This window comes from Lolium perenne, chromosome 5 (assembly GCF_019359855.2).
Source record: "Lolium perenne isolate Kyuss_39 chromosome 5, Kyuss_2.0, whole genome shotgun sequence".
In the NCBI taxonomy this organism is placed as follows: Eukaryota; Viridiplantae; Streptophyta; class Magnoliopsida; order Poales; family Poaceae; genus Lolium; species Lolium perenne.
The window spans coordinates 205,119,404-205,137,132 of record NC_067248.2 but is presented as its reverse complement, the minus strand read 5'-3'; the positions used below and the strand labels follow the sequence as shown (position 1 = coordinate 205,137,132).

General features: G+C 45.3%; 2 protein-coding genes across 3 annotated transcripts; both read right to left on the bottom strand.

Annotated features, from left to right (window-relative positions):
• Window positions 1-1,388: 1,388 nt before the first annotated feature.
• Window positions 1,389-8,213, bottom strand: LOC127301408 (trimethyltridecatetraene synthase-like). 2 transcript variants are annotated; one of them, XM_051331638.2, is made up of 3 exons: window positions 7,245-8,200; window positions 6,543-7,088; window positions 1,389-1,667 (listed from the first exon to the last, which is right to left on the bottom strand). In XM_051331638.2, the coding sequence occupies exons 1-3, from the start codon at window positions 8,148-8,150 to the stop codon at window positions 1,581-1,583; spliced, it is 1,539 nt and encodes a 512-aa protein (XP_051187598.1). In that variant the 5' UTR covers window positions 8,151-8,200; the 3' UTR covers window positions 1,389-1,580. The 2 variants fall into 2 exon arrangements, with proteins under 2 accessions (XP_051187598.1, XP_051187597.1); XM_051331637.1 differs by lacking the exon at window positions 1,389-1,667 and having other exon boundaries at window positions 6,483-7,088; window positions 7,245-8,213.
• A 6,731-nt stretch (window positions 8,214-14,944) lies between these two features.
• Window positions 14,945-17,293, bottom strand: LOC127301410 (trimethyltridecatetraene synthase). Its single transcript, XM_051331640.2, has 2 exons — window positions 16,275-17,293; window positions 14,945-15,762 (listed from the first exon to the last, which is right to left on the bottom strand). The coding sequence occupies exons 1-2, from the start codon at window positions 17,208-17,210 to the stop codon at window positions 15,145-15,147; spliced, it is 1,554 nt and encodes a 517-aa protein (XP_051187600.1). The 5' UTR covers window positions 17,211-17,293; the 3' UTR covers window positions 14,945-15,144.
• Window positions 17,294-17,729: the final 436 nt, after the last annotated feature.

The window sequence follows — 17,729 nt, the reverse complement described above, 5'->3', positions numbered from 1 at the left end:
ATTCACCAGACCCACCAATTCACGTCAGCGATCCGCGACATCGTTATAGTAGCATCCTCTTGACTTAGACTTTTTTTTTTTTTGAAACGAGGCAAAAGCTTTGCCTTTTCATTGATATAGGAGAAAAAGAGTTGGCCCGTTTATGAGGAAAACTGGCCCAAAAACCGTACAACACGACACCACACGCCAGCCCCGAGGCTGCGCTCCACACGGGGACGACCAACCAGGTCGACACCAGGCGGAGGCGAAAAGACCGGAGCCACCGCTCCAACTACCACACCGACCCCGAGGCCGCGTCCCACCTGGCCGAAGACTAACCCGCCTCCACCGAACCGCCAAAACACTCCACAAACCCCTCTGTCCAGTGGACGTCCAAAGCGAGGCCCCAAGAGGCAAAGCGACACCAGAGCGCCGCCCTCGCCCGATCCCGTGAGGGATCTAGGGTTTCCCCCGGAGAGCCCGGGCGGAGATCAAGAGACATGATTGGCTTCAGGCAATCATGTACTGAGAGAAATGATAACGGTTGCTGGCCAATCAAGTACTGAGAGAAATGATTGGCTTCAGGCAACGGATCTCGTCCTCTTGACTTAGACTTGTGATTGGTTGAAATGTTACGTTGAGGAACACCTGGTTTAGAAAATCCTCTCTAGAGATAAGGTGGACCAACGCAGGAAGCAAAATGGCGCGATGCAAGCGTGGAACAAGATCCACCGCCTAAGAGACGCGCAATGAACCATTGAGAAACACCTCGGTTTATAAAATCCTCTTTAAAGATAATGTGGGTCGACATAGAAACAAGCATGACGATACACGAGCAGAGGACGAGATCCGTTGCCTGAAGCCAATCATTTCTCTCAGTACTTGATTGGCCAGCAACCGTTTTTTTATAATGAACGCTTTATTACTTATAAAGAAGCAATTACACCAAGATGCACGTAACCGTTCAAAAAGTCACAAAAGTCGGGAGTGCTAAAAAAGGTGAATTACATGTCTGAAATATCAGACATGAGCAATTAGCAATTATTAAACGCCTAATTTGAAGGCGGTGGCCCAATCCGTAGATTATGCCGCAACCCATGTAGGGAAAAAGTATCCCTCACCGTGTCCTCCAACCGTGTACAGACCTCCGTAAATAGGTCGCGGTTCTTCACCTTCTGCAGCGCAGACTATAAACGGAGCGTAGCGGTACATCTGTAGATAACCTGCAAAAGAGAACAATTTTTATCATTAAAAACTTTATCATTTCTACACAGCCATATCGACCATATAATGGCAAGCGTCCCACCCTAATAAAACGTTCTAAATCTATGATCGATACAACAACCGCATATAAAGACTAGCATTATTGTATTGTATCACAAAACAACCTATCAGGATAACAATAGTCTAATGAGGTGAGACCATGGGTGAGACTCATTTCACTTACCGAATTGCTGAACACCAAGGTATTACCATTGAGTTGTAGATTTCTTTACAAATCCCCATTATTCACTTGACTATTACGCCACAGATGATACCTGACATCAACACAATCTATAAAATCACTCAAACAGATGACCGATCACACGTCCACAAACATATCAAGCCTCGCTGTAGAGGTTGGCCGCGAGCTTGGGCTCCACGACGGCCTGAAGAGGAAACTTGCGCGGTGTGGACATTCCGAATGTCTCCTCCATGCTGAGTGTAAAATAGCGTGTTGTGTTGTATGTAGTTTTGGTTATGGACTCTCCTATATCTCCGTGTATAGTTTGGAGAGGTTTTGGGAAGTCCTAACCGAACGATCTTACCTTGTAAATTGTCGGTGCGTTTGGCACCTATATTAACACGTACGCGGCCTGAGGCAAAGGGTACGCTTAACCCTAGCAGTTTTCATATGGTATCAGAGCCATCTTCTTCCTAAAACACATCTACAATCTGGTCGTGATCCATGGCGGCGTCGTCAAGCTCTCTCGCCGGCAACTCCCTTAGCCGTGATGTGTCAGAGAAGCTCATGCCGGACAACTTCCTGGTATGGAAGGCTGTGGTTCTACCTGCGGTTCGCGGTGCCCGTCTGTTTGGGTACCTCGATGGATCTGTCAAAGCACCACCGGAGAAGATCATCGTTGAGAAGCTCATCGATGGGAAGAAGGTGGAAGAAGAGGAAGAGAACGCCCTTTATGCGGCGTGGATAGAGAAGGATCAGCAGGTTCTGGCCTATCTCCTCAACTCAATTTCTCGAGAAGTGTTGATACAGCTTACTGAACATCAGACAACACATGAGACCTGGAAGGCGATCCAGGTAATGTTTGCCTCGCAATCTCGCGCACGAGTTCAAAATCTCCGTCGACAGTTGAACGAGCTGAAGAAGAGGGAGATGAGCGCACCGGTATACATCGGCAAGTTAAAGGCTATTGTTGATGAACTGGCTATGGCCGGGAAAAAGCTGGATGACGATGATGTCATCGATGCAGTTGTTCATGGACTGGACGCGGAGTATAATCCGCTTGTAGAGGCGATCAACGCCCGAATTGCATCTACTGGAATCAGTCTAAGTGAGGTCTACTCCATGTTGCTCTCGATGGAAGCCCGGATTGCATCGCAAAACGAGGATGGTGGTACTGGCTTCTCTGCTAACCTGGCCTCCCGTGGTGGTGGCAGCGGTGGCTCTGGTCACCGAGGCGGATATGGAGGAAATCGTGGAGGCTACGGCTCCAATCGTGGTGGCTATCAGGGCTACAGTGGTGGTCGCGATGGACAAAGGGGGCGTGGAGGTTACAATGGTGGAGGAAACAACTCGCACCAACAGCAAGACAATCGCCCCAGGTATACTGGTCCGCCGTGTCAGATCTGTAGCAAGCCGGGTCATCCAGCCTACAAGTGCTTTAAAAGGTTCAATAGAAACTTTGTCACACCCGAGCCACAAGTAAATGTTGCAACGACTGGCTCGCATGGAGGAGACCCACACTGGTACATTGACACAGGCGCAACTGATCATATCACGGGGGAGCTTGAGAAACTAGCTGTCCGTGACCGCTACAATGGCAATGAACAAGTCCATACAGCTAGTGGACAAGGTATGGCAATTCAACATATTGGTCATGCAACTTTTCATACTCCTGATCGTTCCATACATCTTAAAAATGTTTTACATGTTCCTCAAGCAACTAAGAGTCTTATCTCTGCATCCAAACTTGTCTCTGATAATGATTCCTATGTTGAAATTCACCCTCGTTTCTTTGCTATTAAGGATCAAGCTTCGGGGAGAACTCTTCTTCACGGCGCGAGTAGGAATGGCCTCTACCCTCTTCATGATGCATCTCCACCAAATACCAAACAAGTCCTTAGCACAAGTGCTTCATCCGCTCGGTGGCATGCACGCCTTGGTCATCCTTCTTCGGCTATAGTTCAGCAAATCCTTAGTAGCAATAATATTCCATGTTCCAGTAAACATGATGAGTCAGTTTGTGATGCGTGTCAAAAAGGCAAGATGCATCAATTGCCTTATCCTAGATCTTCTAGTGTGTCTAGTGCTCCTTTGGAGCTTATTTTCTCAGATGTTTGGGGTCCTGCTCCTATTTCTGTTGGTCGCTATAAGTACTATGTGAGTTTTATTGATGATTTCAGCAAATTTACATGGATTTACTTGCTCAAAACTAAGTCTGATGTGTTTCAGAAATTTCGAGAGTTTCAACAACATGTGGAACGTCTGTTTGATCGAAAAATTCTAGCTCTACAATCTGATTGGGGTGGAGAGTATCAAAAACTCAACTCCTTTTTCTCCCGGATTGGGATTTCCCATCATGTGTCTTGCCCTTATGCTCATCAGCAAAATGGGTCTGCGGAGCGCAGGCATCGTCACATAGTAGAGGTTGGTCTTTGCCTCCTAGCTCATGCGTCTATGCCTCTTAAATACTGGGACGAGGCTTTCCTTACTGCTGTCTATCTTATCAATCGTCTGCCTAGTAAAGTTATCCAACACAAGACACCCTCTGAAATCCTGTTTAAAACAACCCCAGACTACTCTTTTCTTCGTACTTTTGGATGTGCTGTCTGGCCAAATCTTCGTCCCTATAATCAACACAAACTTCAGTTCCGTTCCAAACAGTGTGCCTTCCTTGGTTATAGTGGCCTTCACAAAGGATACAAATGCTTAGATATCTCCACTGGTCGTCTGTATATCTCTCGTGATGTCACCTTTGATGAGTCTGTTTTTCCTTTTGCCCAGCTTCGTCCAAATGCAGGAGCCTTGCTTAAAGCTGAACTTCTCCTTTTGCCCTCTGTTTTGCGCAACCCCTCAATTTTGGATCAGGAGAATGAACTGCGGCATGATCATATGTCTGTTTCTGCTAATTTTTCTCTTGATGACAGTATGCAGGAGGTTTCTGTTGCAGGAAATCCGGGCAGCAATCCCAGAGTAGATGCACCTGAACATTCCCTGGAGATTCCGACCGGATCAGCGTCGGGATCCGTGCCCTCGCAGTCTGAACCACACGACTCCGCGTCGTCTGGTGCGCCCTCCTCTCCAAGCCAACCACGTGGTGCCTCCTCCACCATGGGTTCGCCCGCGCCAGGGTCCCCGCTCCTCTCCCGTGCGGAGGTGGCCGACAGTCCGTCGTCTAGCGCCAGTTCCCGCCCAGCCGAGGATCCCGAGGCTGGCCTGTCCTCTGCTGCTCCCGATCCCGAGAGATCTTTGCAGCTGGGATCTTCTGTGCCTCCTCCGTCTACAACAGTTTCTGTGCCTGTACAACGAGTTCGTACACGTTCTCAGAGTGGTATTGTTCAACCGAAAGCACTCCCTGATGGTTTTATTCGCTGGAGTAATTTTTGTGCTACTGGTGAACCTGAAAATCTTCAAGAGGCACTTAGTCATTCTCAGTGGAAGGCAGCCATGGATGAGGAGTTTTCTGCACTTATGCACAATCATACTTGGCACTTGGTTCCACCTCCGTCTAGCAGTAATGTTATTGACTGCAAATGGGTCTACAAAGTTAAACACCATGCTGATGGGTCTCTTGATCGTTACAAAGCACGTTTGGTTGCTAAGGGTTTTAAACAGCGATATGGGATTGACTATGAAGACACCTTCAGTCCTGTCGTTAAGGCTGCTACTATTCGTCTTATTTTGTCCTTTGCTGTTTCTCAAAATTGGGTCAAGCACCAATTAGATGTGAAGAATGCGTTCCTTCATGGCGTTCTGGAAGAAGAGGTCTTTATGAGGCAACCTCCTGGTTATGAGAGTTCTGAACATCCTGATTATGTGTGCAAACTTGATAAAGCACTCTATGGACTTAAGCAAGCTCCTCGTGCATGGTACTCTCGATTGTCCTCTAAGCTTCATGCTCTTGGTTTTAAGGCTTCTAGAGCTGATATCTCATTATTCTTTTATCACAAGCATGGAGTTACAATATTTATGCTGGTTTATGTGGATGATATTATTGTTGTCAGTTCCTCTAGTGCTGCTGTTACAGCTCTTCTTCATGATCTGCGCATGGACTTTGCTCTCAAGGATCTTGGATCTCTTCACTATTTTCTTGGCATTGCAGTTAAGCATTTGCCTAATGGTGTCTTGTTGACTCAAGAACAATATATTTCGGATATTTTGCAGCGTGTTGGCATGGGGGAGTGTAAGGCTGTTACCACCCCGCTTTCTACATCCGAAAAACTGTCTATAACTGAAGGTGATCCTCTTACTGCTGAAGATGCAACTCGGTATCGAAGTATAGTAGGTGCTCTTCAGTATGTGACTTTAACTCGCCCAGATATCTCCTTTTCTGTTAACAAGGTGTGTCAGTTTCTACATGCTCCTACATCTCTTCATTGGGCAGCTGTGAAAAGGATACTTCGATATTTAAAGCACACTATGTCTCTTGGACTGAAGCTTGTTAAGTCAGAATCAACGTTAGTGAGTGCTTTTTCAGATGCAGACTGGGCAGGTTGCATAGATGACAGGAGATCTACTGGAGGTTTTGCTGTTTTCTTTGGTAGTAATCTTATATCTTGGAGTGCTCGAAAGCAAGCTACAGTGTCTAGGTCAAGTACTGAAGCTGAGTACAAATCTTTGGCAGATGCAACTGCTGAAGTAATATGGGTACAGGTCTTGTTGACAGAATTGGGAATAAGACATCCAAAGGCAGCATCGTTGTGGTGTGATAATCTGGGAGCTACATACTTATCAGCTAATCCAGTGTTCCATGCTAGGACAAAGCATATAGAGGTAGACTATCACTTTGTTCGAGAAAGAGTTGCTAATAAGCAATTGAATATTAGGTTTATTCCTACAGGTGATCAAGTTGCTGATGGATTCACTAAGCCATTGTCAGTTCGACGGTTAGAGGCATTTCGTAACAATCTCAACTTAGATAAGTTTAGATTGAGGGAGGGTGTAAAATAGCGTGTTGTGTTGTATGTAGTTTTTGTTATGGACTCTCCTATATCTCCGTGTATAGTTTGGAGAGGTTTTGGGAAGTCCTAACCGAACGATCTTACCTTGTAAATTGTCGGTGCGTTTGGCACCTATATTAACACGTACGCGGCCTGAGGCAAAGGGTACGCTTAACCCTAGCAGTTTTCATACTGAGCTCCTCCGTTGCCACGCCGTCGGGAAGCCTCCAAGTAAAACCGTGCAGCAGGTTTGCGAGGCTCACCTGGATCACCTTCATCCCGAGGCTGTATCCAGGACACATGCGCCGGCCGGACCCAAAAGGCAGCAGCTCGAAGTTCTGCCCCTTGATGTCGATCTTGCTGCCGAGGAATCGATCCGGCACGAACTCCTCCGGCGCATCCCACAGCGTTGGATCGCGGGCGATGGAGCACACGCTAACAAGAACGCGTGTGCCAACGGGAATGTCGTAGCCACCAACGGACGCGTCCATGCGGGATAGGCGAGGCACCAACATCGGCGAGGTCGGGTGCAGTCGTAGAGTCTCTTTCACAATGGCCTCCACATAGGGGAGACTCGGAATGTCCTCCTCATCAACCCAACGGTCTCGCCCCACCACGCGATCCAGCTCCCCCGAGGCCTTTGCGAACACCTCCGGTTTCTTGAGGATCTCCGACATTGCCCACTCAACCGTAATGGCCGAGCTCTCGGTGCCACCGGCCATGAGGTCCTGGATGCGATTAGGTAGTTTTGTGTAAATTATGGTTCAGGAATTCAACATCGGCACGGCCGGAAAATGTTGCCACTCAACTTCTGGAGCATCTCTATCATAGGAAAAGTTCCTTTACTGAATAAGGTTTTAACTGAAACAGGGACAGACATGTACCTGAATAAAAGCTTTGATCCCATCCTGGTCGATCCGTACCTCGAGATTGGGGTCACTGGCTATCTCTAGCAGCACGTCAACCATGTCATTTGCAACGAAGCTCTCCCCCTCGAGGCGTCGTCGCTGGTCGTGCTCTTCCACGACATGTTCGAGGAACCGGTCGAACGTCTTGCTGAGCTTCTTCATCCTCTTGATGTACCCCTGCAGGTCCATCCAGTCAAGCCACGGGATTGAGTCGCCGATGTTGAGCACGCCGTTGAGCACGAACCACTCGTCGACCATCCACTTGAACTCCTCGAGCGTCGTCCCGTGCTCAGTAGCCTCCTTGTGCAGGTACTTCTTGCCCATAACCATGCGCGTAATCACGTTGAGGTTCAAAGTGAATAGGTAGTCCTTGAGGACCACTGCGCGCCCGGCGGCCTCGTGCAGTTCGCACAGGAGCGCGCGCATCTCCTCTCTGCGGATGTACTCATATGACTCTAGCCGCTTGGTGCTGAAAAGCTCGGTGAGACACAATTTACGCGCCTGGCGCCAATAGGCCCCATAGGGGGACCAAGTGATGTCGCTGTAGTTGTATGTTGTGTACTTGCCCGCAGCCGTCTTGGGCCGGTCGATGAACACGGAGTCATGGGTCTTTAGGAAGAACTTGGCCATCTCGACCGACGAGCCAACGACGACTGGGAACGAACCGAATCGAAGGTACATGAGAGGACCGTACCTCTTCGAGAGTGCGTGGATGGAGCGGTGCGGGAGCGCGCCCATGAGTTTGAGGTTGCCGATGATCGGCCATGGCTTAGGTCCCGGCGGGAGCCTGTATGCGCGACGGCCACGACGGAGAATGGTTGCTAGTAGGAGCACGGTTGCAAGCACGACCACGAGGAAGGGCGTCCATGGTGATAGCTCCATTAATTTGACTTGGGAGCGGTGCCTGAGCGGTGCCGTGGGTATCTGACGTCCACTTAATTATTGAGTGGCTGGCTAGAGGCGGCTAACTGCTAACAGGACAAGACGGTGCAATTTAAGCGGCTGGCTAAGTGAATTGCGGACTGGTCACAATGAAGTCAGCTTATTTGGGTTGCAAAAAGGAGAAAAGGAGAAATTGAGGACTACTACTAGGCAAAACAGAGAAAAACATGGTTAAATAAGATGCTGCAGAATTTTCACGAGATAACAGCAAAAAAAATGACTGCAATCACATCACCGCTGTCTAAGCAACATCAACCCCGGCTAGGCCCTTGCATTATTTGTTCAGCAGAAGTATTTTCTTGCCCATCTTTTGTAGGGCTGAATTGTTTAAGGCGGACGGAGATGCTATCGGGCTTGTTAGGGAGGCACTGCCGAGCACAATTGAAATGCCAACGCTCAACGACATACTGGGGGTGACCCCTCAGTTTTCGTGAACTTAGACATGGTTCACTACGGCGGTCAGTTACTGGTATATCACCGTTCCTTTCTTCGATTCAGCCATACTCACTGTCCTCCGCGACTAATTTGATCAAAAGACTTGCAAAACATAATTACAAGTAACATAAGAAGTAGTAGGCTGCACCACGCGCATGCAGGAATTAATCAGAGTTCAAAATATTTGGTTGCATCACAGTTGTGATGTTTAATGGCTTTAGTGCTATATCACGATGCATCCTAATATGTTAACTCGCTTGTTTCTCATGTGTGTTCTCAAAACCCCCTTCCACCGAAGGCGCGAAAGAGAGGTCCCGTCTTTGTTTGATACAACCCATTTCCGCCTCCGTTGGCTCCCTTCCACTATCGGCCATGCTATCGTGGGGGTTAGAGGAAATCGAGGGTTGCGCCGTTGGCCGATGGCTGCGATTGCCTCCATGCAAACGAAGGCGACAACAGCGTGCGTCACTTATGTCCAAGTGCAGGTGGAGGTAAGTTTCTTCCCATCTAATTCATTAAATTTTAATTTTCTTGTTTTTTATATGCGGGTGTGGCTAGATACCTGCGATTTTCTTCTTTTCTTTCTTCCATTAACTAAATAAGATGACACTCTCGCTACAACTGGCTTAGTTACTTGAATATGCTATCGGTGAATTGGGTAACCCTTTAGGTTGGAATTTAGCGCTAATGAGATAAAATATAGAAGATGTTAGCCCAAGCGTACTTGAAATTTTGGTAGCATAAGAACTTTTTTTGAAATTGTCTGCAGAGAAAAAGCTGCATCTGCAGTACACTGGTTTGTTATGTTCAAAATAGAAATGGGATAGCCTAAATACTCCTGTTGTTGTTATTCCTTTTCTAGCTATAAACTGAAGTGTCAATGTGTGTTTAGAATGGTCATTTTGCGTCGATTTCGATAGAAAGATAATGATTTATGTATATGTTTAGTTTATCTGTAGGATTAGAAGGGGTGGTAGTCCTTCATGAGACGATACACGAAATGCATAGGAAAAAACTTGATGGGGTAATTTTCAAATTGACTTTGAAAAGGCATATGAGAAGGTGAAATGCCCTTTTTTGCAACAAGTTCTTCGCGTGAAGGGTTTTGACCCAATTTGGTGCGACATAATAAAACATTATGTACAAGGCGGGAGTGTGGGAATTAGGGTAAATGATGAGACCGGTCATAATTTCCAAACTAGGAAAGGCTTGCGGTAGGAAGATCCTTTGTCCCCGATCCTTTTTTATATTGTCGCCGATATGTTAGCTATTCCTATTGCTCGTGCCAAAGAGGATGGAAAAATTGGGAGTTTGATACCACATTTAATTGACGGGGGAATTTCTATACTTTAATATGCGAATGATACGATTTTATTTATGAAACATGATACTGCTAACTTAGGTATTAATATGAAACTCATCCTATCCATTTTGAACAGCTATCGGGACTAAAAAATAATTTCCATAAGACTGAAATTTACTGTTTTGGTAAGGCCAAAGATATGGAGCATCAATATAGAAATATTTTTGGGTGTGAATTTGGATCATTGTCTTTTAATACTTGGGTATTCCTATACATTATAGGATACTCCGAAATGCAGAATGAAACCCTGTTAAGAATCGTTTTGCTTCTAAGCTAGGTTGTTGGCGTAGCAAAATGCTTTCTTATGGTGATAGACTTGTCCTGATCAATTTTGTTCCTACAAGTTTGCCTATGTTTATGCTCTCCTTTTTGGAAATCCTAATTGGGGTAAGAAAGAGGTTAGATTATTATCGCTCAATTTTTTCTAGCAATCTGATGAAAATAAGAAGAAATATAGACTTTCAAAATGGAATATTTTATGCAGACCCAAGGATCAAGGTGGATTAGGAATTGAGGTACTTGAGTTAAATAATAAATGTTTACTTAGTAAATGGCTGTTTAAACTCCTTTCGGAGGAGGGAATGTGGCAACAATTGTTACGCAATAAATACCTCAAAAATAAAACCCTGGGACAAGTGGAAGTTAAACCTAATGAATCACCCTTCTGAAAAGGTCTTATGCTTGTTAAGAATGAATTTTTCAAGCGGGGTTTTTTCAAAGTTGGTAATTGGATGAGTGTAAGGTTCTGAGAAGAAGTTTGGATGGGGGATGTGCCTTTGTCTCAATAGTACTGACATTGTATAATATTGTTCAACATAAAAAAATTCTAGTATCAACGGTATTTGCTACTGTGCCTTTGAATATCTCTTTTAGAAGAGGTCTGAATGCCAACAAATGGTTGCAATGGTTGAATATCTGTCAGCGGCTAATGACAATCCATTTGTCCACCGAACTTGATATGTTTGTTTGGAAATTCACGGATTCGGGTTTATTTTCAGTCAAGTCTATGTATCTTGATTTGACGAATGGACATACTATTTTTCTTCGTAAATATCTGTAGAAATTATAGATCCGTTTGAAAATTAAGATATTTATGTGGTTCCTTAGTAATAAGGTGCTCCTTATTAAGGATAACTTAGCTAAACCAAAGTGGAATGGATGTCAAAAATGTTGTTTTTGTGATTCTACTGAAACCGTTAATCATTTGTTCATTGGCTGCCCATTTGCAAAAATTATATGTCGTATGGTTTATATTCCTTGTAACATTCCTCCACCACCTAATATTACTAATATGTTTGGTAAATGGCTTAATGGTGTGCGAAAGAACGATAAAGAGAAGATTCGTATTGGCGTTTCTGCACTTTGTTGGTCTATTTGGAGAGCTAGGAATGATATTATATTTAACAAACAAACTGGAACTAATTTGCGCGCGCTGCTCATTGGATTCAACAATGGGTTTTCCTTCTCCCACCGGAGTAGCGGGAGGATATGGTTACTGGATGCAACCGGATGCTGGTGGTTGCGCTCAAGACTTCTTTTTCCAGGGTACTGGATGGCGGCATCTTAATAGAATAGCAAATGGATAGCCTTTCTATGTGTCGCAGCTTCTAATGGTTGATTCATGTATCAACCTTAGCTTATCCTTGATTGTAATAATGGTACCTGTGTGAACTTATACTTTGGTTTAATAAAGCAAAGTTGTGTGCATCTATTGATGCAGGGCTGGGGCTATGCTCCCTTATCTAAAAAAAATTACTGGTACCTGGCGCAGCAAGTTTGGTTGGATAGCAGAAAATCCTAGAAAAAAATCTTAATTGAAAAAGTATGTCATAACTGGCTTTCCTGGATAGAGTTCATACTTCAGCGAGCAAGCAATATTGTGTGTAGTACGTACAGCTAACCAACCATATTTCGAGGAACGCTTTTAAAAGTAGTTGTTTTGGAATTTAATTCTGACAAAAGCATGGAGAAATAGTGAAGTTCTTAAAACTATTATGTTGTGTGATTCAAGTTCTTACAGCTAGTAAACTAAAGTTCCAAACATGTTACAAACCGGAAATTAGAATCCATATGCAACTGAACACCTAAATTATTGTATTCCTCCAGTTTATGTTTAGCTGATGCATTTTCAAATGTTGCATTAACTGCAAGGTGAAGAATAAAAGGCTAGCTAAAGTACACCTCCAAAATATGATACTCCTGATGTCATAAATGAAATTCAGATGCGTCCTTTATGTCATCTAAACACATTCTTGTTGTAATTCGAAGAGTATATGTTCCCCACTAACTATGAATAAAGAGAGTGTATTTTCTGTTAGAGAGAAAATATATATTCATTTTTTTATGGGAAAAAAGTCAGTTCACAACTCTTGGGTCATGGCACTTAACATGACCAGCACCTCGTATTACACAGAATAATCCAGTAGTAGAACAATAATATCCAGTGCAACCCAAACCTGAAATGAAGAAATTGATGCCTTTTGATCACTAAGGGTAATAATAAAGGTAAATTCATCAAAAAAATATGCTACAATTAATTACGCCAGCATCCAACATAGGCCAATTTAGTAGCAAAGATGCAATTAAAAAAAAAACTTTATAGCAAAACTGTAATGCACCACAATGATCAAATAGTGGAAAAAAAGATCTGACCTTGCATTAATGTAACATGTTCTCTGAATTCACTGATTCAGAGCTTTGACAACAGATGTTCTTTCTGCAGAAAGAACAAAACAACAAATAAAACATTCTATGGAGAATAAACACAGGAACTGAGGAAGTGTGTAATATCGTACATAGAAAACTGAAGCCTTGCAGATTAACATAATAGTGTTGTTATTGGCTCTGGAGATGACACATGTTACTATAAAATACAAATATGAATTGTTCTAAAACCACTAAGATTGAAATGAGGGTTCATTGGCTTGGTCAGAAACATATCTCCATCATGCAAGGAAAAGAAAACAGGGGCGGACAATTGAACCACTCTCAGTGAAGTCTCCCCTCTTTCACCCCAAGTAACTATGTTCAAATACAAAAAGCTTTCTCCCCCATCAATACTGATCTCTGTTAGCTTGTGCCAATCATATATCAAAGATCACAGTGTAACTAAAAAAGAGAAAGAGAACATAAGGATGTGGCAAGCTACAGAGTATACGATTTTCCGTTTATTCCACTTGACTCTAGCTACGCTACACGTGAACAACATGATGACCAGAATAATACAACAAAAAGTGCAAAAACAAAAGTATTAATAACGAACTAGTAAGTATCAAGGTTCAAACACTCTCCGTCATATTGAGTGGAAACTAGGTGTTTGTCTTCTTATTTTCTAAGTTGGTATTATGAGTTTAAATGAGACTTCTTGCATTTTGGGACGTTCAACATCAAAGATGGGTTTCGAGTGAGATAGTAAGATAATATTTGAACCATGGGACACTATCTGATGAGGTGGACAAACCAAAATGGAAACGGACTAAGAATGGCCAGTTCAGTAAAGAGCCTGTACAAATAGCTGTGTAGAAATGGGTTGGACAGATCTTTCAAATATTTGTGGAAAAGCAAAATTTCCTTGAAAATCAAAGTGTGGCTATTGTTGATTTGGCACAATGCTATAGCCACAAAAGATAACCTGTTGAAAAGGAATTGGACGGGGGATCCTCTTTGCCAATTTTGCTCCACACATGAAACCATTTTGCATCTTTTCTTTTCTTGCCCTGCAACTAAGTATGTCTGGAGCTTGGTGGGGATGGCTGTGGGTGCTCCCACCCGTCCTGGATCGTTTGCTCAGTTCTTCTGGTGGATGCCACAGTTCTCTCGTGCGAGTCGCAACGTCCAGATCGCCGGCATGGCAGCCATTTGTTGGGCGATTTAGAAAACGCGTAACAGCTCTTGTTTTGAGCGAAATTTAAAAAAAAATCTTGTTGATCTAATTTGTCTTGCTGCTGCCTTTATAAAATATTGGGCATGTCTTCATTCAGATGCTGACGCTGCACAACTCCAGCAAGGTGCGGACGCTCTCCTCAATCTGGTCATGGGTGCTGGAGTTGGTGTTGAAGGAGGTACAATGGTTGCTGATGCTCATCGTTTGACAAATCAAGCTGGTGAAAATATGGAGTGATGCACAAGATGGTGCTGATGATATGGACACCTGATGCCTGAACAAAGACCCTGCTCCCGGTGTTGTTGTCATGCTTTTGATACAAAAATCTTGTAGTATGTTGGTGCTGGAAAAACTTGTTCCTTCTGAGAGCGTGCGCGAGGTGGTTCCTGACCTTGTGCTGTAGTTGGGTAGCTTGGTGGTTTTGATGTAAATATAACCGACAAAAAACGGCTGACGATGTGTTTTCGTTATCACTGATAATGAAAATTCGATCCATGTGGGGATTCTCTTGGAAAAAAGGTAAGATAATATTTGGCTTGCGAACACGACAGTCAGCCAGCAAAATACATATCTTTTTAATATAGCAAGTGTAGAAGGCACCTGGATGGTTTCATTCATGGATTAAAATTGGCTAAATATAGCTTTTTGTCGGGTCTTGGTTTCCAAAAATTTGACATCATGGAACAACCTTTGCGATCATCTTCGGATATCTATCTACAAGACTATAAAGATGCCTTTAGAATTTAGATGGATTTTCACCGAAGTGGGCAATATTCCGTCAATTCGATCTGTACACCATTGTTACCGTCTTCAGCAAGATCGAAATATTTAGTATCGGTACCATCTTCTTATACATGTTTAACCTTAGCACGTTGAGGCCACTTCAACCATTCCATTTATCTAAGGTGGTTACTTTATCATTCGCATCTTTCGCCTAAGTTTAGAATCGTAGATCCGGGGTTGCGGTCTAGAATGCCAATAATAGTAACGTGCTATTTTATTTATATAGATGCTGCTTTGGATACGTGCCTAACCTCTACGAAAACTGAGGGAGATGATAATACAAAATGATCCTGAATTAGCACAATCTACTATAGAGCTACAGTGTAGTACAATTTTCCGTTTATTCCACTTGACTCTACGCTACACATGAACAACATAACACATGACCGGAATAATACAAGAAAAAAGTGCAAAAAAAAAGTATTAATAACGAACTAATAAGTACTTGAGTCACACGTATGCAACCGTGTTCATTCGTAGAGGTGAGCTGGGAGCTTGGGCTCTACAACAGCCTCAAGCGGGAACTTGCGCGGAGTGGACAGACCGAAGATCTCCTCCATGTTCAGCTCCACGCCATGTGGGAGCTTCCACTCGAAACCGTGCAGCAGGTTTGCCAAGCTCACCTGAATCACTTTAAGTCCCAGACTATACCCGGGGCACATCCTGCGTCCCGACCCGAACGGCAGCAGCTCATAGTCCTGCCCCTTGACGTCGAGCCTGCTGCCGAGGAACCGCTCCGGCATGAACTCCTCCGGCGCGTCCCACAGCTCTGGGTCACGCCCGATGGTCCACACGCTGACGAGCACCCTCGTGCCGGCAGGGATGTCGTAGCCACCGATGGAGGTGTCCTCGCGGGAGAGGCGGGGCACCAGCATCGGTGCCACCGGGTGTAGCCGCATCGTCTCCTTCACGATGGCGTCCATGTAGGGGAGGCTCGGCATGTCCTTCTCGGTGACCCAACGGCCTCGACCGACGACGCGGTCCAGCTCCTCGGTCGCCTTGGCGAACACCTCGGGCTTCTTCAGGAGCTCCGAGAGAGCCCATTCCACCGTCACCGCTGAGCTTTCTGTGCCGCCAGCAATGAGATCCTGCACGTGCAAGGGTTAATATGAGAATGTTGCATCCTCGTGATCTTAAACTGAGCAAACATTTAGCAGCTGATGTAACCGTTGTGATTACGTAATTAACTGCGTGCACAGGGCCACATGTCTACTGTCTACAACTGAACTTTAGTGTGTTGCACGCACTTGCTTCCGAAATTAAATCATTTTGGTACAGTTTTTTTGGTGGAACTTCTTCACATATTTAGTACCTATCACTGCACTCGGTGGGGCGTACCTATCAGCAACAAGCCCGTTAGATTTTTCCCAGATTTGAGTGTTCAGATAAGTGGAAGCGGTTCTCACTGAAATTATTGGAGGCTGACACCCATAGCAAACGATGTACTAAGAGTGACAAGACATCTATAAATCAGGCACAATCCAAATATTCTTGTTCCTTTTTCTGCTTTGAACGATGATGCGTAGTACTACTGATTTTGTTTTCACTCTGGCCAACTACTGCAACTTTTAGTTCATTGTTAGGGAAGGAAAGCACTGACCTGAGTGAAAGCTTTGACGCCCTCCCTGTTGAGCTTGACCTCAAGATCGGGGTTGCTGGCGAACTGCAGCAGCACGTCCACCATGTCCTTGGCCAAGAAGCTCTCACCGTCCCGGCGGCGCTGCTCGCTGTGCTCGTCCACGACATGCTCCAGGAAGCGGTCGAACATCTTGCTGAGCTTCTTCATCCTCTTAATGTAACCCTGCAAGTCCATCCAGTCGAGGCACGGGATGGAGTCGCCGATGTTGAGCACGCCGTTGAGGAGGAAGAGCTCGTCGATCATCCACTTGAACTCGTCGGGCGTGGTGATCACCGAGCCGCTCTCGTCCCTCACCTCCTTCTCGAGGTACTTCTTGCCCATGACCATGCGCGTGATCACGTTGAGGCTCACGGTCGACAGGTAGTCCTTGATCACCAGGGTGCGGCCGGCGCCGGCAGCGGTGGCGCCGCGATGCAGGTCGCGGAGGAGGGCGAGCACCTCCTCGCTGCGGATGTACTCGTAGGACTGGAGGCGCCTGGCGCTGAAGAGCTCGGTGAGGCACATCTTGCGGGCCTGGCGCCAGTAGGCGCCGTAGGGGGACCAGGTGATGTCGCTGTAGTTGTAGGTGGTGTGCTTGCCGGCGGCGAACTTGGGGCGGTCGGTGAATACCACGTCGTGGGTCTTGAGGAAGAACTTGGCCATCTCGACGGAGGAGCCGACGACGCAAGGGAAGGAGCCGAACTGGAGCTGCATGAGCGGGCCGTACTGCTTGGAGAGCGCGTGGATGGAGCGGTGCGGGAGCGCGCCGATGAGGTTGAGGTTGCCGATGATCGGCCACGCCTTGGGACCCGGCGGGAGGTTGTACTTGAGGCTGCTGCGACGGCGGAGGACGGCCTTGAGAAAGATCACCGTGGCTAGCACGACGGCGAGGAAGGACGCCCACTGAGGAAGCTCCATTGGGATGGAGGATTCGGCTGGCTTGCCAAGCAGGTGCGTTGATGATCGATGGGTGATGTCTTGTGCTGACTCTTGAGCTGTTGAGATGGTGCTACACCTGCGTGCCAGCTACTTATAGATTTCAAATTGGAAGCTTAGATGTGACTTGGTTGGAAAGGACGGGGAAATTGGAAAAGGACTCGGGAAATTTTGACTAACATATTAAAAAAATAACGAGACCAAAGGGAAGGAACCTTGGCTTATTTTTAGAGAAGAACAAGAAACTGTTGGATATTCATATTCATACCCATGGGATTTGAACTCGGCCACTGAGCTATACTACCATGATATAGTACTGTCTCCGTCTATAAAAAATTATAACTTTGGATAAATTTGGATGTATCTACATACTAAAATGAGTTTAGATACATCTAAATTTTAACAAAGTTGAGACACCCTTATAAAGAAGAAGGGACTCTGCAGGAGATATAAATAAACAGTGCGGCCGTGCCAGATCATCCTATCATGATAGTAGTATAA

Bases quoted from the DNA above. Each gene is read 5' to 3' on its own strand.
- LOC127301410 (XM_051331640.2), bottom strand. From the start codon at position 17,210: ATGGAGCTTCCTCAGTGGGCGTCCTTCCTCGCCGTCGTGCTAGCCACG. The intron at 15,763-16,274 runs GTCAGTGCTTTC...TTGCACGTGCAG, and splicing joins GCGTCAAAGCTTTCACTCAG to GATCTCATTGCTGGCGGCAC.
- LOC127301408 (XM_051331638.2), bottom strand. From the start codon at position 8,150: ATGGAGCTATCACCATGGACGCCCTTCCTCGTGGTCGTGCTTGCAACC. The intron at 7,089-7,244 runs GTACATGTCTGT...AATCGCATCCAG, and splicing joins GGATCAAAGCTTTTATTCAG to GACCTCATGGCCGGTGGCAC. The intron at 1,668-6,542 runs GCTAGGGTTAAG...AGCATGGAGGAG, and splicing joins AGGAGCTCAGTATGAAAACT to ACATTCGGAATGTCCACACC.